Here is a 22,232-nt window from a genome sequence, read left to right on the forward strand (position 1 = left end):
AACACATAGGTAAAGTACCACTCAAGAGCTGTAGAGAATTTCTGGTCCAGAGTGGAAAATAACGCTGACAAAATTAGCAGCGCTAGATGCACAACAGGGTTGTATGATTAGCGTTGCCAATTTGGTCAGCATCAGTTTTCAGTTACAGTAGGAGTGGCAGTTCTCAGTGCTTTTGTGTGATACCTTAACTTTGTATTTAACCTATGTGCTGGGGTAAAACATACATTTTTAGGGTATATAGAGATAAAACTGCCAGCTAAAATGAATGTTACTTTGTCTCTATAATGGTCCTTAATGTGACTGATAAATTGCCAGTAAATATCCCATAGGAATAGGGGTAACCCCAGCACTGACCCTCTAGTGTGCTGTATCCTATATAAGACACAGATAGAACAGACATCCAGTGGTCGCTACAATCACTCCCTGTGCAGCTCACCTTAAAAGCGAACATCCGGTTTACATGATCTTCTGGAGTAACCACAGAGACCTGGAAGCTCGGCAGGAGAATACTCCCTAACACTCCTTCCTCTTTGTCATCTGAAAAACAGAACACAGATAAAAACTGCTGAACCCATTTGTCTCATATGCTGTAAAACTGCACCACTGAACTAGGTCACTGCGTATTTAGCGAGCTTCCTATAATGTCTTGTCTGCTGTGCATAGCACAGTGCTAACCAATCCTGTGATGTTTATACATTATTATATAGTAAGGTAGGTGAGACGTATCACAGGACTCCTTGTCTATAGAGAGGTGCTGTAATGTATTATATATCACATCTAATCCTGTGATGTTTATACATTATTATATAGTAAGGTAGGTGAGACGTATTACAGTACTCCTTGTCTATAGAGAGGTGCTGTAATGTATTATATATATCACATCTAATCCTGTGATGTTTATACATTATTATATAGTAAGGTAGGTGAGACGTATTACAGTACTCCTTGTCTATACTGAGGTGCTGTAATGTATTATATATATCACATCTAATCCTGTGATGTTTATACATTATTATATAGTAAGGTAGGTGAGACGTATCACAGTACTCCTTGTCTATACTGAGGTGCTGTAATGTATTATATATCACATCTAATCCTGTGATGTTTATACATTATTATATAGTAAGGTAGGTGAGACGTATTACAGTACTCCTTGTCTATAGAGAGGTGCTGTAATGTATTATATATATCACATCTAATCCTGTGATATTTATACATTATTATATAGTAAGGTAGGTGAGACGTATTACAGTACTCCTTGTCTATAGAGAGGTGCTGTAATGTATTATATATCACATCTAATCCTGTGATGTTTATACATTATTATATAGTAAGGTAGGTGAGACGTATTACAGTACTCCTTGTCTATAGAGAGGTGCTGTAATGTATTATATATCACATCTAATCCTGTGATGTTTATACATTATTATATAGTAAGGTAGGTGAGACGTATTACAGTACTCCTTGTCTATAGAGAGGTGCTGTAATGTATTATATATCACATCTAATCCTGTGATGTTTATACATTATTATATAGTAAGGTAGGTGAGACGTATTACAGTACTCCTTGTCTATACTGAGGTGCTGTAATGTATTATATATCACATCTAATCCTGTGATGTTTATACATTATTATATAGTAAGGTAGGTGAGACGTATTACAGTACTCCTTGTCTATACTGAGGTGCTGTAATGTATTATATATATCACATCTAATCCTGTGATGTTTATACATTATTATATAGTAAGGTAGGTGAGACGTATTACAGTACTCCTTGTCTATAGAGAGGTGCTGTAATGTATTATATATCACATCTAATCCTGTGATGTTTATACATTATTATATAGTAAGGTAGGTGAGACGTATTACAGTACTCCTTGTCTATAGAGAGGTGCTGTAATGTATTATATATCACATCTAATCCTGTGATGTTTATACATTATTATATAGTAAGGTAGGTGAGACGTATTACAGTACTCCTTGTCTATAGAGAGGTGCTGTAATGTATTATATATCACATCTAATCCTGTGATGTTTATACATTATTATATAGTAAGGTAGGTGAGACGTATTACAGTACTCCTTGTCTATAGAGAGGTGCTGTAATGTATTATATATCACATCTAATCCTGTGATGTTTATACATTATTATATAGTAAGGTAGGTGAGACGTATTACAGTACTCCTTGTCTATAGTGAGGTGCTGTAATGTATTATATATCACATCTAATCCTGTGATGTTTATACATTATTATATAGTAAGGTAGGTGAGACGTATTACAGTACTCCTTGTCTATAGAGAGGTGCTGTAATGTATTATATATCACATCTAATCCTGTGATGTTTATACATTATTATATAGTAAGGTAGGTGAGACGTATTACAGTACTCCTTGTCTATAGAGAGGTGCTGTAATGTATTATATATCACATCTAATCCTGTGATGTTTATACATTATTATATAGTAAGGTAGGTGAGACGTATCACAGTACTCCTTGTCTATAGAGAGGTGCTGTAATGTATTATATATATCACATCTAATCCTGTGATATTTATACATTATTATATAGTAAGGTAGGTGAGACGTATTACAGTACTCCTTGTCTATACTGAGGTGCTGTAATGTATTATATATATCACATCTAATCCTGTGATGTTTATACATTATTATATAGTAAGGTAGGTGAGACGTATTACAGTACTCCTTGTCTATAGAGAGGTGCTGTAATGTGTTCTATATCACACATCTAATCTGCCCTCAAAAGGCTTGCGTCCACATATAGCGATACAGAAGCACATGACCTCCATATACCTGCCAACAATTCTAACCTGTAATGGAAACAACAACAGATAGTCTTGAGAAAGGCCCTTGTAAGGGTCCGAAACGCGTTGACATCTTATGGTGAGTTTCATTTCAGTTACTTATTGTTTATCCTAAACTTTATTGCACTATGTTATTGTTTTTCCACTTTTAGGTTATCAAGATTCACTCTTTTATATAGAGAGGTATTGTAATGTATTATATATCACATCTAATCCTGTGATGTTTATACATTATTATATAGTAAGGTAGGTGAGACGTATTACAGTACTCCTTGTCTATAGAGAGGTGCTGTAATGTATTATATATCACATCTAATCCTGTGATATTTATACATTATTATATAGTAAGGTAGGTGAGACGTATTACAGTACTCCTTGTCTATAGAGAGGTATTGTAATGTATTATATATCACATCTAATCCTGTGATGTTTATACATTATTATATAGTAAGGTAGGCGAGACGTATCACAGCACTCCTTGTCTATAGAGAGGTGCTGTAATGTATTATATATCACATCTAATCCTGTGATGTTTATACATTATTATATAGTAAGGTAGGTGAGACGTATTACAGTACTCCTTGTCTATACTGAGGTGCTGTAATGTATTATATATCACATCTAATCCTGTGATATTTATACATTATTATATAGTAAGGTAGGTGAGACGTATTACTGTACTCCTTGTCTATAGAGAGGTGCTGTAATGTATTATATATCACATCTAATCCTGTGATGTTTATACATTATTATATAGTAAGGTAGGTGAGACGTATTACAGTACTCCTTGTCTATAGAGAGGTGCTGTAATGTATTATATATATATATATATATATATATATATCACATCTAATCCTGTGATGTTTATACATTATTATATAGTAAGGTAGGTGAGACGTATTACAGTACTCCTTGTCTATAGAGAGGTGCTGTAATGTATTATATATATATATATATATATATATATCACATCTAATCCTGTGATATTTATACATTATTATATAGTAAGGTAGGTGAGGCGTATCACAGTACTCCTTGTCTATAGAGAGGTGCTGTAATGTGTTCTATATCACACATCTAATCTGCCCTCAAAAGGCTTGCGTCCACATATAGCGATACAGAAGCATATGACCTCCATATACCTGCCAACAATTCTAACCTGTAATGGAAACAACAACAGATAGTCTTGAGAAAGGCCCTTGTAAGGGTCCGAAACGCGTTGACATCTTATGGTGAGCTTCATTTCAGTTACTTATTGTTTATCCTAAACTTTATTGCACTATGTTATTGTTTTTCCACTTTTAGGTTATCAAGATTCACTCTTTTATATAGAGAGGTATTGTAATGTATTATATATCACATCTAATCCTGTGATATTTATACATTATTATATAGTAAGGTAGGTGAGACGTATTACAGTACTCCTTGTCTATAGAGAGGTATTGTAATGTATTATATATCACATCTAATCCTGTGATGTTTATACATTATTATATAGTAAGGTAGGTGAGACGTATTACAGTGCTCCTTGTCTATAGAGAGGTGCTGTAATGTATTATATATATCACATCTAATCGTGTGATATTTATACATTATTATATAGTAAGGTAGGCGAAACGTATCACAGTACTCCTTGTCTATAGAGAGGTGCTGTAATGTATTATATATATCACATCTAATCCTGTGATATTTATACATTATTATATAGTAAGGTAGGCGAGACGTATCACAGTACTCCTTGTCTATAGTGAGGTGCTGTAATGTATTATATATCACATCTAATCCTGTGATGTTTATACATTATTATATAGTAAGGTAGGTAAGACGTATTACAGTACTCCTTGTCTATAGAGAGGTGCTGTAATGTGTTCTATATCACACATCTAATCTGCCCTCAAAAGGCTTGCGTCCACATATAGCGATACAGAAGCACATGACCTCCATATACCTGCCAACAATTCTAACCTGTAATGGAAACAACAACAGATAGTCTTGAGAAAGGCCCTTGTAAGGGTCCGAAACGCGTTGACATCTTATGGTGAGCTTCATTTCAGTTACTTATTGTTTATCCTAAACTTTATTGCACTATGTTATTGTTTTTCCACTTTTAGGTTATCAAGATTCACTCTTTTAAGGATCCTTGGTTAAAATCTGGATGCTAAACACCATTAAATTGGTTTTCACTTTTTTACCTGTTATCACTGAGGATTTAATTGAAGAATCACTTCCTTAATCAGGATTATTATTCACCTTTTTATCATCACCCCCCCCCCCCCCTTTTTTTGGATTTCTACAACTTTATTTTTTGGAATTTTTTTTACCTTTGGAGCTTTTACTTTTTATTGACTTTTATTTTTTATTGTTATTCACGTGTATAAAACAATTTTTATCACTCCATTCAAAGAAGTACCCAATTTGATGAACTTTCACTTATGACTTTGGATTTTTATTACATATATTGATTATTTTGTCAACATTTGTTTGTATACATTAATTTGTCGTATTCATCCTATATGGTGTCACTAGCCAGTACCATACAGATCTACTAACCATTGCAACGCACTTGTGCCAAATATTATTACTATTGTTATTTTTTTTGTATGTTTTTTCATGGATCCATGATGTTTTAACTATATATACGCTGTTATACATATATATATATATATATATATATATATATATATATATATATATATATATATATATATAATATATATATATATATATATATATATATAACATAATTTATGTAAGAACTTACCTGATAAATTCATTTCTTTCATATTAGCAAGAGTCCATGAGCTAGTGACGTATGGGATATACAATCCTACCAGGAGGGGCAAAGTTTCCCAAACCTCAAAATGCCTATAAATACACCCCTCAACACACCCACAAATCAGTTTAACACATAGCCAAGAAGTGGGGTGATAAGAAAAAAGTGTGAAGCATAAAAAATAAATAATTGTGCTTTATACAAAAAAATCATAACCACCACAAAAAAGGGGTGGGCCTCATGGACTCTTGCTAATATGAAAGAAATTAATTTATAAGGTAAGTTCTTACATAAATTATGTTTTCTTTCATGTAATTAGCAAGAGTCCATGAGCTAGTGACGTATGGGATAATGACTACCCAAGATGTGGATCTTCCACGCAAGAGTCACTAGAGAGGGAGGGATAAAATAAAGACAGCCAATTCCGCTGAAAAAAATCCACACCCAAAACAAAGTTTAAATCTTATAATGAAAAAAAATGAAATTATAAGCAGAAGAATCAAACTGAAACAGCTGCCTGAAGTACTTTTCTACCAAAAACTGCTTCAGAAGAAGAAAACACATCAAAATGGTAGAATTTAGTAAAAGTATGCAAAGAAGACCAAGTGGCTGCTTTGCAAAACTGATCAACCGAAGCTTCATTCCTAAACGCCCAGGAAGTAGAAACTGACCTAGTAGAATGAGCTGTAATCCTTTGAGGCGGAGTTTTACCCGACTCGACATAAGCATGAAGAATCAAAGTTTTTAACCAAGATGCCAAAGAAATGGCAGAAGCCTTCTGACCTTTCCTAGAACCGGAAAAGATAACAAATAGACTAGAAGTCTTTCGGAAATCCTTAGTAGCTTCAACATAATATTTCAAAGCTCTAACTACATCCAAAGAATGCAACGACTTTTCCTTAGAATTCTTAGGATTAGGACACAATGAAGGAACCACATTTTCTCTACTAATGTTGTTAGAATTCACAACCTTAGGTAAAAATTTAAAAGAAGTTCGCAACACCGCCTTATCCTGATGAAATATCAGAAAAGGAGACTCACAAGAAAGAGCAGAAAATTCAGAAACTCTTCTAGCAGAAGAGATGGCCAAAAGAAACAAAACTTTCCAAGAAAGTAATTTAATGTCCAGCAAATGCATAGGTTCAAACGGAGGAGCTTGAAGAGCCCCCAGAACCAAATTCAAACTCCACGGAGGAGAGATTGACTTAATGACAGGTTTTATACGAACCAAAGCTTGTACAAAACAATGAATATCAGGAAGACTAGCAATCTTTCTGTGAAAAAGAACAGAAAGAGCTGAGATTTGTCCTTTCAAGGAACTTGCAGACAAACCTTTATCCAAACCATCCTGAAGAAACTGTAAAATTCTGGGAATTCTAAAAGAATGCCAAGAAAAATGATGAGAAAAACACCAAGAAATGTAAATCTTCCAGACTCGATAATATATCTTCCTAGATACAGATTTACGAGCCTGTAACATAGTATTAATCACAGAGTCAGAGAAACCTCTATGACTGAGAATCAAGCGTTCAATCTCCATACCTTCAAATTTAAGGATTTGAGATCCTGATGGAAAAAAGGACCATGCAATAGAAGGTCTGGTCTTAACGGAAGAGTCCACGGTTGGCAAGTAGCCATCCGGACAAGATCCGCATACCAAAACCTGTGAGGCCATGCTGGAGCCACCAGCAGAACAAACGAGCACTCCTTTAGAATCTTGGAAATCACTCTTGGAAGAAGAACTAGAGGCGGAAAGATATAGGCAGGATGATACTTCCAAGGAAATGACAATGCATCCACTGCCTCCGCTTGAGGATCCCTGGATCTGGACAGATACCTGGGAAGCTTCTTGTTCAGATGAGAAGCCATCAGATCTATTTCTGGAAGTCCCCACATTTGAACAATCTGAAGAAATACCTCTGGGTGAAGAGACCATTCGCCCGGATGTAACGTTTGTCGACTGAGATAATCCGCTTCCCAATTGTCTATACCTGGGATATGAACCGCAGAAATTAGACAGGAGCTGGATTCCGCCCATACCAGTATTCGAGATACTTCTTTCATAGCCAGAGGACTGTGAGTCCCTCCTTGATGATTGACATATGCCACGGTTGTGACATTGTTCGTCTGAAAACAAATGAACGACTCTCTCTTTAGAAGAGGCCATGACTGAAGAGCTCTGAAAATTGCACAGAGTTCCAAAATGTTGATTGGTAATCTCACCTCCTGAGATTCCCAAACCCCTTGTGCTGTCAGAGACCCCCAAACGGCTCCCCAACCTGTCAGACTTGCATCTGTTGAAATCACAGTCCAGGTCGGAAGAACAAAAGAAGCCCCCTGAACTAAACGATGGTGGTCTGTCCACCACGTCAGAGATTGTCGTACAATCGGTTTTAAAGATATTAATTGAGATATCTTTGTATAATCCCTGCACCACTGGTTCAGCATACAGAGCTGAAGAGGTCGAATGTGAAAACGAGCAAAGGGGATCGCGTCCGATGCAGCAGTCATAAGACCTAGAATTTCCATGCTTAAGGCTACTGAAGGGAATGATTGAGACTGAAAGTTTCGACAAGCTGAAACCAATTTTAGACATCTCTTGTCTGTCAGAGACAGAGTCATGGACACTGAATCTATCTGGAAACCTAAAAAGGTTACCCTTGTTTGAGGAATCAATGAACTTTTTGGTAAATTGATCCTCCAACCATGTTCTCGAAGAAACAATACAAGTTGATTCGTATGAGATTCTGCTAAATGTGAAGACTGAGCAAGTACCAAGATATCGTCCAAATAAGGAAATACCACAATACCCTGTTCTCTGATTACAGAGAGAAGGGCACCGAGAACCTTTGTAAAAATCCTTGGAGCTGTTGCTAGGCCAAACGGCAGAGCCACAAACTGGTAATGCTTGTCTAGGAAAGAGAATCTCAGAAACTGATAGCGATCTGGATGAATCGGAATATGCAGATATGCATCCTGTAAATCTATTGTGGACATATAATGCCCTTGCTGAACAAAAGGTAGAATAGTCCATATAGTTACCATCTTGAATGTTGGTATCCTTACATAATGATTCAATATTTTTAAATCCAGAACTGGTCATGAAGGAATTCTTCTTCTTTGGTACAATGAAAAGATTTGAGTAAAACCCCAGCCCCTGTTCCAGAACTGGAACTGGCATAATTACTCCAGCCAACTCTAGATCTGAAACACATTTCAGAAATGCTTGAGCCTTCACTGGATTTACTGGGACACGGGAAAGAAAAAATCTTCTTGCAGGAGGCCTTATCTTGAAGCCTATTCTGTACCCTTGTGAAACAATGTTCTGAATCCAAAGATTGTGAATCGAATTGATCCAAATTTCTTTGAAAAATCGTAATCTGCCCCCTACCAGCTGAGCTGGAATGAGGGCCGCACCTTCATGTTGACTTGGGAGCTGGCTTTGGCTTTCTAAAAGGCTTGGATTTATTCCAGACTGGAGATGGTTTCCAAACTGATACTGCTCCTGTAGGGGAAGGATCAGGCTTTTGTTCCTTATTGTGACGAAAGAAACGAAAACGATTAGTAGACCTAAATTTACCTTTACATTTTTTATCCTGTGGTAAAAAAGTTCCTTTCCCTCCAGTAACAGTTGAAATAATAGAATCCAACTGCGAACCAAATAATTTATTACCATGGAAAGAAAGGGAAAGCAAAGTTGACTTAGAAGACATATCAGCATTCCAAGTTTTAAGCCATAAAGCTCTTCTAGCTAAAATAGCTAGAGACATATACCTGACATCAACCCTGATGATATCAAAGATGGCATCACAAATAAAATTATTAGCATGTTGAAGAAGATTAACAATGCTATGAGAATTATGATCTGATACTTGTTGCGCTAAAGCTTCCAACCAAAAGGTTGAAGCTGCAGCAACATCCGCTAAAGATATAGCAGGTCTAAGAAGATTACCTGAACATAAGCTTTTCTTAGAAAGGATTCAATTTTCCTATCTAAAGGATCCTTAAAGGAAGTACTATCTGCCGTAGGAATAGTAGTACGTTTAGCAAGAGTAGAGATAGCCCCATCAACCTTAGGGATTTTGTTCCAAAACTCTAATCTGTCAGCTGGCACAGGATATAATTGCTTAAAACGTTTAGAAGGAGTGAATGAATTACCCAAATTATTCCATTCCCTGGAAATTACTTCAGAAATAGCATCAGGGACAGGAAAAACGTCTGGAATAACTACAGGAGATTTAAAAACCTTATTTAAACGTTTAGATTTAGTATCAAGAGGACCAGATTCCTCTATCTCTAATGCAATTAAGACTTCTTTAAGTAAAGAACGAATAAATTCCATTTTGAATAAATATGAAGATTTATCAGCATCAACCTCTGAAACTGAATCCTCTGAACCAGAGGAAACATTATCGGAATCAGAATGATGATGTTCATTTAAAAATTGATCTGAAAAATGAGAAGTTTTAAAAGACCTTTTCCGTTTACTAGAAGGAGGAATAACAGACATAGCCTTCTTAATGGATTTAGAAACAAAATCTCTTATGTTAACAGGAACACTCTGAGTATTAGATGTTGATGGAACAACAACAGGTAATGTAACATTACTAAAGGAAATATTATCTGCATTAACAAGTTTGTCATGACATTCATTACAAACAACAGCTGGAGGAACAGATATCACAAGTTTATAGCAAATACACTTAACTTTGGTAGATCCAACATCAGGCAGTGATTTTCCAGAAGTATCTTCTGATTCAGCGTCCAACTGAGACATCTTGCAATATGTAATAGTAAAAACAACATATAAAGCAAAATTGATCAAATTCCTTAAATTACAGTTTCAGGAATGGGAAAAAATGCCAGTGAACAAGCTTCTAGCAACCAGAAGCAAATAAACAATAAGACTTAAATAATGTGGAGACAATAATGACGCCCATATTTTTTAGCACCAAAAAAGATGCCCACATTATTTGGCGCCTAAATGCTTTTAGCGCCAAAAATGACGCCACATCCGGTAACGTCAACACTTTTGGCGCAAAAACGTCAAAAATGACGCAACTTCCGGTGACAAGAACGACGCCGGAAATAAATAATTTTTTGCACCAAAAAAATCCGCGCCAAAAATGACGCAATAAAATGAAGCATTTTCAGCCCCCGCGAGCCTAACAGCCCACAGGAAAAAAACATAATTTATGTAAGAACTTACCTGATAAATTCATTTCTTTCATATTAACAAGAGTCCATGAGCTAGTGACGTATGGGATATACATTCCTACCAGGAGGGGCAAAGTTTCCCAAACCTTAAAATGCCTATAAATACACCCCTCACCACACCCACAAATCAGTTTAACGAATAGCCAAGAAGTGGGGTGATAAGAAAAAAAGTGCGAAGCATATAAAATAAGGAATTGGAATAATTGTGCTTTATACAAAAAAATCATAACCACCACAAAAAAGGGTGGGCCTCATGGACTCTTGTTAATATGAAAGAAATGAATTTATCAGGTAAGTTCTTACATAAATTATGTTTTCTTTCATGTAATTAACAAGAGTCCATGAGCTAGTGACGTATGGGATAATGACTACCCAAGATGTGGATCTTTCCACACAAGAGTCACTAGAGAGGGAGGGATAAAATAAAGACAGCCAATTCCTGCTGAAAATAATCCACACCCAAAATAAAGTTTAACAAAAAACATAAGCAGAAGATTCAAACTGAAACCGCTGCCTGAAGAACTTTTCTACCAAAAACTGCTTCAGAAGAAGAAAATACATCAAAATGGTAGAATTTAGTAAAAGTATGCAAAGAGGACCAAGTTGCTGCTTTGCAGATCTGGTCAACCGAAGCTTCATTCCTAAACGCCCAGGAAGTAGAAACTGACCTAGTAGAATGAGCTGTAATTCTTTGAGGCGGAATTTTACCCGACTCAACATAGGCAAGATGAATTAAAGATTTCAACCAAGATGCCAAAGAAATGGCAGAAGCTTTCTGGCCTTTCCTAGAACCGGAAAAGATAACAAATAGACTAGAAGTCTTACGGAAAGATTTCGTAGCTTCAACATAATATTTCAAAGCTCTAACAACATCCAAAGAATGCAATGATTTCTCCTTAGAATTCTTAGGATTAGGACATAATGAAGGAACCACAATTTCTCTACTAATGTTGTTGGAATTCACAACTTTAGGTAAAAATTCAAAAGAAGTTCGCAACACCGCCTTATCCTGATGAAAAATCAGAAAAGGAGACTCACACGAAAGAGCAGATAATTCAGAAACTCTTCTAGCAGAAGAGATGGCCAAAAGGAACAAAACTTTCCAAGAAAGTAATTTAATGTCCAATGAATGCATAGGTTCAAACGGAGGAGCTTGAAGAGCTCCCAAAACCGAATTCAAACTCCATGGAGGAGAAATTGACTTAATGACAGGTTTTATACGAACCAAAGCTTGTACAAAACAATGAATATCAGGAAGAATAGCAATCTTTCTGTGAAAAAGAACAGAAAGAGCGGAGATTTGTCCTTTCAAAGAACTCGCGGACAAACCCTTATCTAAACCATCCTGAAGAAACTGTAAAATTCTCGGTATTCTAAAAGAATGCCAAGAAAAATGATGAGAAAGACACCAAGAAATATAAGTCTTCCAGACTCTATAATATATCTCTCGAGATACAGATTTACGAGCCTGTAACATAGTATTAATCACGGAGTCAGAGAAACCTCTATGACCAAGAATCAAGCGTTCAATCTCCATACCTTTAAATTTAAGGATTTCAGATCCGGATGGAAAAAAGGACCTTGAGACAGAAGGTCTGGTCTTAACGGAAGAGTCCATGGTTGGCAAGATGCCATCCGGACAAGATCCGCATACCAAAACCTGTGAGGCCATGCCGGAGCTATTAGCAGAACAAACGAGCATTCCCTCAGAATCTTGGAGATTACTCTTGGAAGAAGAACTAGAGGCGGAAAGATATAGGCAGGATGATACTTCCAAGGAAGTGATAATGCATCCACTGCCTCCGCCTGAGGATCCCGGGATCTGGACAGATACCGGGGAAGTTTCTTGTTTAGATGAGAGGCCATCAGATCTATCTCTGGGAGCCCCCACATTTGAACAATCTGAAGAAATACCTCTGGGTGAAGAGACCATTCGCCCGGATGCAACGTTTGGCGACTGAGATAATCCGCTTCCCAATTGTCTACACCTGGGATATGAACCGCAGAGATTAGACAGGAGCTGGATTCCGCCCAAACCAAAATTCGAGATACTTCTTTCATAGCCCGAGGACTGTGAGTCCCTCCTTGATGATTGATGTATGCCACAGTTGTGACATTGTCTGTCTGAAAACAAATGAACGATTCTCTCTTCAGAAGAGGCCAAAACTGAAGAGCTCTGAAAACTGCACGGAGTTCCAAGATATTGATCGGTAATCTCACCTCCTGAGATTCCCAAACTCCTTGTGCCGTCAGAGATCCCCACACAGCTCCCCAACCTGTGAGACTTGCATCTGTTGAAATTACAGTCCAGGTCGGAAGAACAAAAGAAGCCCCCTGAATTAAACGATGGTGATCTGTCCACCACGTTAGAGAGTGCCGAACAATCGGTTTTAAAGATATTAATTGATATATCTTCGTGTAATCCCTGCACCATTGGTTCAGCATACAGAGCTGAAGAGGTCGCATGTGAAAACGAGCAAAGGGGATCGCGTCCGATGCAGCAGTCATAAGACCTAGAATTTCCATGCATAAGGCTACCGAAGGGAATGATTGAGACTGAAGGTTTCGACAGGCTGTAATCAATTTTAGACATCTCTTGTCTGTTAAAGACAAAGTCATGGACACTGAATCTATCTGGAAACCCAGAAAGGTTACCCTTGTTTGAGGAATCAAAGAACTTTTTGGTAAATTGATCCTCCAACCATGATCTTGAAGAAACAACACAAGTCGATTCGTATGAGACTCTGCTAAATGTAAAGACGGAGCAAGTACCAAGATATCGTCCAAATAAGGAAATACCACAATACCCTGTTCTCTGATTACAGACAGAAGGGCACCGAGAATCTTTGTGAAAATTCTTGGAGCTGTAGCAAGGCCAAACGGTAGAGCCACAAATTGGTAATGCTTGTCTAGAAAAGAGAATCTCAGGAACTGATAATGATCTGGATGAATCGGAATATGCAGATATGCATCCTGTAAATCTATTGTGGACATATAATTCCCTTGCTGAACAAAAGGCAATATAGTCCTTACAGTTACCATCTTGAACGTTGGTATCCTTACATAACGATTCAATAATTTTAGATCCAGAACTGGTCTGAAGGAATTCTCCTTCTTTGGTACAATGAAGAGATTTGAATAAAACCCCATCCCCTGTTCCGGAACTGGAACTGGCATAATTACTCCAGCCAACTCTAGATCTGAAACACAATTCAGAAATGCTTGAGCTTTCACTGGATTTACTGGGACATGGGAAAGAAAAAATCTCTTTGCAGGAGGTCTCATCTTGAAACCAATCCTGTACCCTTCTGAAACAATGTTCTGAATCCAAAGATTGTGAACAGAACTGATCCAAATTTCTTTGAAAAAACGTAACCTGCCCCCTACCAGCTGAACTGGAATGAGGGCCGTACCTTCATGTGAACTTAGAAGCAGGCTTTGCCTTTCTAGCAGGCTTGGATTTATTCCAGACTGGAGATGGTTTCCAAACTGAAACTGCTCCTGAGGACGAAGGATCAGGCTTTTGTTCTTTGTTGAAACGAAAGGAACGAAAACGATTGTTAGCCCTGTTTTTACCTTTAGACTTTTTATCCTGTGGTAAAAAAGTTCCTTTCCCACCAGTAACAGTTGAAATAATAGAATCCAACTGAGAACCAAATAATTTGTTTCCCTGGAAATGGAAAGTAGAGTTGATTTAGAAGCCATATCAGCATTCCAAGTCTTAAGCCATAAAGCTCTTCTGGCTAAGATAGCCAGAGACATAAATCTAACATCAACTCTAATAATATCAAAAATGGCATCACAGATGAAATTATTAGCATGCTGGAGAAGAATAATAATATCATGAGAATCACGATTTGTTACTTGTTGCGCTAGAGTTTCCAACCAAAAAGTTGAAGCTGCAGCAACATCAGCCAATGATATAGCAGGTCTAAGAAGATTACCTGAACATAGATAAGCTTTTCTTAGAAAAGATTCAATTTTTCTATCTAAAGGATCCTTAAACGAGGTACCATCTGATGTAGGAATGGTAGTACGTTTAGCAAGGGTAGAAATAGCCCCATCAACTTTAGGGATTTTGTCCCAAAATTCTAATCTGTCAGGCGGAACAGGATATAATTGCTTAAAACGTTTAGAAGGAGTAAATGAATTACCCAATCTATCCCATTCCTTAGCAATTACTGCAGAAATAGCATTAGGAACAGGAAAGACTTCTGGAATAACCGCAGGAGCTTTAAAAACCTTATCCAAACGTATAGAATTAGTATCAAGAGGACTAGAATCCTCTATTTCTAAAGCAATTAGTACTTCTTTAAGTAAAGAGCGAATAAATTCCATCTTAAATAAATATGAAGATTTATCAGCATCAATCTCTGAGACAGAATCCTCTGAACCAGAAGAGTCCAAAGAATCAGAATGATGGTGTTCATTTAAAAATTCATCTGTAGAGAGAGAAGATTTAAAAGACTTTTTACGTTTACTAGAAGGAGAAATAACAGACAAAGCCTTCTTTATGGATTCAGAAACAAAATCTCTTATGTTATCAGGAACATTCTGCACCTTAGATGTTGAGGGAACTGCAACAGGCAATGGTACATCACTAAAGGAAATATTATCTGCATTAACAAGTTTGTCATGACATTTAATACAAACAACAGCTGGAGGAATAGCTACCAAAAGTTTACAGCAGATACACTTAGCTTTGGTAGATCCAGCAGGCAGAGGTTTTCCTGTAGTATCTTCTGGCTCAGATGCAACGTGAGACATCTTGCAATATGTAAGAGAAAAAACAACATATAAAGCAAAATAGATCAAATTCCTTATAAGACAGTTTCAGGAATGGGAAAAAAATGCCAAACATCAAGCTTCTAGCAACCAGAAGCAAATGAAAAATGAGACTGAAATAATGTGGAGACAAAAACGACGCCCATATTTTTTGGCGCCAAATAAGACGCCCACATTATTTGGCGCCTAAATGCTTTTGGCGCCAAAAATGACGCCACATCCGGAACGCCGACATTTTTGGCGCAAAATAACGTCAAAAAAATGACGCAACTTCCGGCGACACGTATGACGCCGGAAACGAAATGAATTTTTGCGCCAAAAAAGTCCGCGCCAAGAATGACGCAATAAAATGAAGCATTTTCAGCCCCCGCGAGCCTAACAGCCCACAGGGAAAAAGTCAAATTTTTGAGGTAAGAAAAATATGATAATTAAAGCATAATCCCAAATATGAAACTGACTGTCTGGAAATAAGGAAAGTTGAACATTCTGAGTCAAGGCAAATAAATGTTTGAATACATATATTTAGAACTTTATAAATAAAGTGCCCAACCATAGCTTAGAGTGTCACAGAAAATAAGACTTACTTACCCCAGGACACTCATCTACATGTTTGTAGAAAGCCAAACCAGTACTGAAACGAGAATCAGTAGAGGAAATGGTAAATATAAGAGTATATCGTCGATCTGAAAAGGGAGGTAAGAGATGAATCTCTACGACCGATAACAGAGAACCTTATGAAATAGACCCCGTAGAAGGAGATCACTGCATTCAATAGGCAATACTCTCCTCACATCCCTCTGACATTCACTGCACGCTGAGAGGAAAACCGGGCTCCAACTTGCTGCGGAGCGCATATCAACGTAGAATCTAGCACAAACTTACTTCACCACCTCCCTTGGAGGCAAAGTTTGTAAAACTGATTTGTGGGTGTGGTGAGGGGTGTATTTATAGGCATTTTAAGGTTTGGGAAACTTTGCCCCTCCTGGTAGGAATGTATATCCCATACGTCACTAGCTCATGGACTCTTGTTAATTACATGAAAGAAAGTCAAATTTTAAGGTAAGAAAAAAATTGATTATTCAAATGCATTATCCCATATAATGAGACTGACTGTCTGAAATAAGGAATGTTGAACATCCTGAATCAAGGCAAATAAATGTTTAAACACAATTATTTAGAACTTTATATAAAAAGTGCCCAACCATAGCTTAGAGTGTCACAGAAAATAAGACTTACTTACCCCAGGACACTCATCTACATGTAGTAGAAAGCCAAACCAGTACTGAAACGAGAATCAGTAGAGGTAATGGTATATAAGAGTATATCGTCGATCTGAAAAGGGAGGTAAGAGATGAATCTCTACGACCGATAACAGAGAACCTATGAAATAGACCCCGTAGAAGGAGATCACTGAATTCAAATAGGCAATACTCTCTTCACATCCCTCTGACATTCACTGCATGCTGAGAGGAAAACCGGGCTCCAACCTGCTGCGGAGCGCATATCAACGTAGAATCTAGCACAAACTTACTTCACCACCTCCACAGGAGGCAAAGTTTGTAAAACTGATTTGTGGGTGTGGTGAGGGGTGTATTTATAGGCATTTTGAGGTTTGGGAAACTTTGCCCCTCCTGGTAGGAATGTATATCCCATACGTCACTAGCTCATGGACTCTTGCTAATTACATGAAAGAAATATATATTTTGTATCTAACGTGTCACAGTTTTATCCTATGTTTCATTAAATATTAACCTTTGCCTTAATACTATATAGGCGCTCCTTAGCATTCTTTCTGCTACTATTTCTCTTAGGGTCGGCTGTGGACCCCTATTTTTGCTTTTAGGAGCCATAGGTTGTTGTTTAATATCCTAGCGCTGGTAGATACACAAACATCTCTTTGTAATGGAAACAACGTTCACTTATTGATTCTGCCACAGAAACGCTTTATCCTTGGGAATATACTAAACGCTGGAACAACACTGTTTATATATAAAGCTTTGTAAATAAATCTATGTCTTTTCTACAATTACAGTAAGTCTGCTCAGGGCTCATCTTATAAAGGACAAACTATAATAGTTCCTTGGTTTTTGTCTTCTGAGTATTGTCAGGTGGAAAACCAGAGACCATCATACTTTATTAGCTTAAAAACCCATATATATTGCAGTGTTTGTCTGCTGTGGATCTGTGCATGAGGCAGAAATGATGTCATAAAAGCCAGAAGTTAATAATTACAAGATAATTATTTTATGTCATTGTGTATCATCTTGTACTTTATGCAGAACAATATCTAACCTTACATTATTAGGGGTATAAAAAAAACAACTACACAAAACTCTGATCTTACAGAGAGTGGTAACAACTCATTCACACAATGTATTCAGGTGCTTACTCCAAGGCTCCACAAATACTAATACCAAAGTGCCTAAAAAAGGGGCCTCTGAGTACAGTAAATGCCCTATCCTGGAAGAAATGAAGGACCAACAAATTCCAAACACCCAATACTGCCCCCTCTTCTGTGTGTTGTGCACCAGCCCCTGTGTGTCTGGTAAATGCCCTATCCTGGGATAGACAGAAGACCAGCAGAGTCTAAACACCCAATACTGCCCCCCCCGTGTGTGTTGTGCACCAGCCCCTGTGTGTCTGGTAAATGCCCTATCCTGGGAGATACAGAAGACCAGCAGAGTCTAAACACCCAATACTGCCCCCCCCCCCTCCTCTGTGTGTTGTGCACCAGCCCCTGTGTGTCTGGTAAATGCCCTATCCTGGGATAGACAGAAAACCAGCAGAGTCTAAACACCCAATACTGCCCCCCCCCTCTGTGTGTTGTGCACCAGCCCCGGTGTGTCTGGTAAATGCCCTATTCTGGGATAGACAGAAGACCAGCAGAGTCTAAACACACAATACTGCCCCCCCCCCCCTCTGTGTGTTGTGCATCAGCCCCTGTGTGTCTGGTAAATGCCCTATCCTGGGATAGACAGAAGACCAGCAGAGTATAAACACCCAATAATGCCCCCCCCCCGTGTGTTGTGCACCAGCCCCTGTGTGTCTGGTAAATGCCCTATCCTGGGATAGACAGAAGACCAGCAGAGTCTAAACACCCAATACTGCCCCCCCCTCTGTGTGTTGTGCACCAGCCCCGGTGTGTCTGGTAAATGCCCTATCCTGGGATAGACAGAAGACCAGCAGAGTCTAAACACCCAATACTGCCCCCCCCCCCTCTGTGTGTTGTGCATCAGCCCCTGTGTGTCTGGTAAATGCCCTATCCTGGGAGAAGAAGAACACCAGCAGAGTCCAAACACCCAATACTGCCCCCTGTGTGTCTGGTAAAAGCCCTATCCTGGGAGATACAGAAGACCAGCAGAGTCTAAACACCCAATACTGCCCCCCTGTGTGTGTTGTGCACCAGCCCCTGTGTGTCTGGTAAATGCCCTATCCTGGGATAGACAGAAGACCAGCAGAGTCCAAACACCCAATACTGACCCTCCTCTCTGTTTTGTGCACCAGCCCCTGTATGCCTGGTAAATGCCCTATCCTGGGATAAGCAGAACACCAGCAGAGTCCAAACACCCAATACTGCCCCACTGTGTGTCTGGTAAAACCCCTATCCTGGGAGATACAGAAGACCAGCAGAGTCTAAACACCCAATACTGCCCCCCCTGTGTCTGTTGTGCACCAGCCCCTGTGTGTCTGGTAAATGCCCTATCCTGGGATAGACAGAAGACCAGCAGAGTCTAAACACCCAATACTGCCTCCTCCCCTGTGTGTTGTGCACCAGCCTTGTGTGTCTGGTAAATGCCCTATCCTAGGATAGACAGAAGACCAGCAGAGTCTAAACACCCAATACTGCCCCCTCATCTGTGTGTTGTGCACCAGCCCCTGTGTGTCTGGTAAAAGCCCTATCCTGGGAGATACAGAAGACCAGCAGAGTCTAAACACCCAATACTGCCCCCCTCATCTGTGTGTTGTGCACCAGCCCCTGTGTGTCTGGTAAAAGCCCTATCCTGGGAGATACAGAAGACCAGCAGAGTCTAAACACCCAATACTGCCCCCTCCCCTGTGTGTTGTGCACCAGCCCTTGTGTGTCTGGTAAATGCCCTATCCTGGGATAGACAGAAGACCAGCAGAGTCTAAACACCCAATACTGCCCCCTCTCCTGTGTGTTATGCACCAGCCCCTGTGTGTCTGGTAAATGCCCTATCCTGGGAGAGACAGAAGACCAACAGAGTCTAAACACCCAATACTGCCCCCCTGTGTGTGTTGTACAGCAGCCCCTGTGTGTCTGGTAAATGCCCTATCCTGGGATAGACAGAAGACCAACAGAATCTAAACAGCCAATACTGCTCCCACCTCTCTGTTTGGCACCAGACCTGTTTGTTATTTCCTCCTGATAGCTATAGAGTTATACAGATATTAAAGGGAAATTAAACTGCAGGGTCACTATTCACCAAGCTATTGGTTTCTCCCCTGTGACAGCTGTTCACTTACTGTAACCCCTTACTGGTGCCGGCCGGTGAAGCTCTACATCTTTATACTATTCTTCTAAACTAAACCGTTTCCCCCTTTTCTTTCCCTCCCCTTTAACTCCTGCATATTGTGCTTTAAGAGGGAGCTAAAGTACAATACACAGGCCGAAATTATTGAACCATGAAAGGGAGGCATTCAAGGGGTTAAATCACTGCCACGAGTTGTACAGGAAATCTCTGCTGTAAGTCCACATCAGTCAAGTATTGAATCCCTGTTGTATGTTTTTATCATGTCTATATCAGAGCAAGATAAATACTCCTAGCTACAGTTTTTATCAAATGTAGCCTAATTTTATTTTTAGTTTTTTTAACTCCTACATATCTCGCCTTTTATAGGGAACCCTAAAAAACATAATTTATGCTTACCTGATAAATTTATTTCTCTTGTAGTGTATCCAGTCCACGGATCATCCATTACTTGTGGGATATTCTCCTTCCCAACAGGAAGTTGCAAGAGGATCACCCACAGCAGAGCTGCTATATAGCTCCTCCCCTCACTGCCATATCCAGTCATTCGACCGAAACATGACGAGAAAGGAGAAACCATAGGGTGCAGTGGTGACTGTAGTTTAATTAAAATTTAAACCTGCCTTAAAAGGACAGGGCGGGCCGTGGACTGGATACACTACAAGAGAAATAAATTTATCAGGTAAGCATAAATTATGTTTTCTCTTGTTAAGTGTATCCAGTCCTCGGATCATCCATTACTTGTGGGATACCAATACCAAAGCTAAAGTACACGGATGATGGGAGGGACAAGGCAGGAACTTAAACGGAAGGAACCACTGCCTGTAGAACCTTTCTCCCAAAAACAGCTTCCGAAGAAGCAAAAGTGTCAAATTTGTAAAATTTTGAAAAGGTGTGAAGCGAAGACCAAGTCGCAGCCTTGCAAATCTGTTCAACAGAGGCCTCATTTTTAAAGGCCCAGGTGGAAGCCACAGCTCTAGTAGAATGAGCTGTAATCCTTTCAGGGGGCTGCTGTCCAGCAGTCTCATAGGCTAAGCGTATTATGCTCCGAAGCCAAAAGGAGAGAGAGGTTGTCGAAGCTTTTTGACCTCTCCACTGTCCAGAGTAAACGACAAACAGGGCAGATGTTTGACAAAAATCTTTAGTAGCCTGTAAGTAAAACTTCAAGGCACAGACTACGTCCAGATTATGCAAAAGACGTTCCTTCTTTGAAGAAGGATTAAGACACAATGATGGAACAACAATCTCTTGATTGATATTCCTGTTAGAAACCACCTTAGGTAAAAACCCAGGTTTGGTACGCAGAACTACCTTGTCTGAATGAAAAATCAGATAAGGAGAATCACAATGTAAGGCAGATAACTCAGAGACTCTTCGAGCCGAGGAAATAGCCATCAAAAACAGAACTTTCCAAGATAAAAGTTTAATATCAATGGAATGAAGGGGTTCAAACGGAACTCCCTGAAGAACTTTAAGAACCAAGTTTAAGCTCCACGGGGGAGCAACAGTTTTAAACACAGGCTTAATCCTAACCAAAGCCTGACAAAATGCCTGGACATCTGGAACTTCTGCCAGACGAGTGTGCAAAAGAATAGACAGAGCAGAGATCTGTCCTTTTAAAGAACTAGCTGATAAGCCTTTGTCCAAACCCTCTTGGAGAAAGGACAATATCCTAGGAATCCTAACCTTACTCCATGAGTAACTCTTGGATTCACACCAATAAAGATATTTACGCCATATCTTATGGTAGATTTTCCTGGTGACAGGCTTCCGAGCCTGTATTAAGGTATCAATGACTGACTCGGAGAAGCCACACCTTGATAGAATCAAGCGTTCAATCTCCATGCAGTCAGTCTCAGAGAAATTAGATTTGGATGATTGAAAGGACCTTGTATTAGAAGGTCCTGCCTCAGAGGCAGAGTCCATGGTGGAAGAGATGACATGTCCACTAGGTCTGCATACCAGGTCCTGCGTGGCCATGCAGGCGCTATCAGAATCACCGATGCTCTCTCCTGTTTGATTTTGGCAATCAGTCGAGGGAGCAGAGGAAACGGTGGAAACACATAGGCCAGGTTGAAGAACCAAGGAGCTGCTAGAGCATCTATCAGCGTTGCTCCCGGGTCCCTGGACCTGGATCCGTAAC

The 22,232-nt window shown here is 39.0% G+C and overlaps 1 protein-coding gene across 2 annotated transcripts in view; it reads right to left on the reverse strand.

Annotated features, from left to right (window-relative positions):
• The window catches only part of PLEKHA5 (pleckstrin homology domain containing A5), a 1,264,477-nt gene that overhangs the window by 492,077 nt on the left and 750,168 nt on the right, over positions 1 to 22,232 (reverse strand). For both annotated transcript variants that reach the window (XM_053719122.1, XM_053719123.1), the window contains exon 8: positions 437 to 537. In XM_053719122.1, coding sequence (XP_053575097.1) covers positions 437 to 537 — 101 coding nt within the window. The remainder of the gene's footprint in view (positions 1 to 436; positions 538 to 22,232) is intronic.

Source organism: Bombina bombina, chromosome 6, assembly GCF_027579735.1.
Source record: "Bombina bombina isolate aBomBom1 chromosome 6, aBomBom1.pri, whole genome shotgun sequence".
Taxonomy (NCBI): Eukaryota; Metazoa; Chordata; class Amphibia; order Anura; family Bombinatoridae; genus Bombina; species Bombina bombina.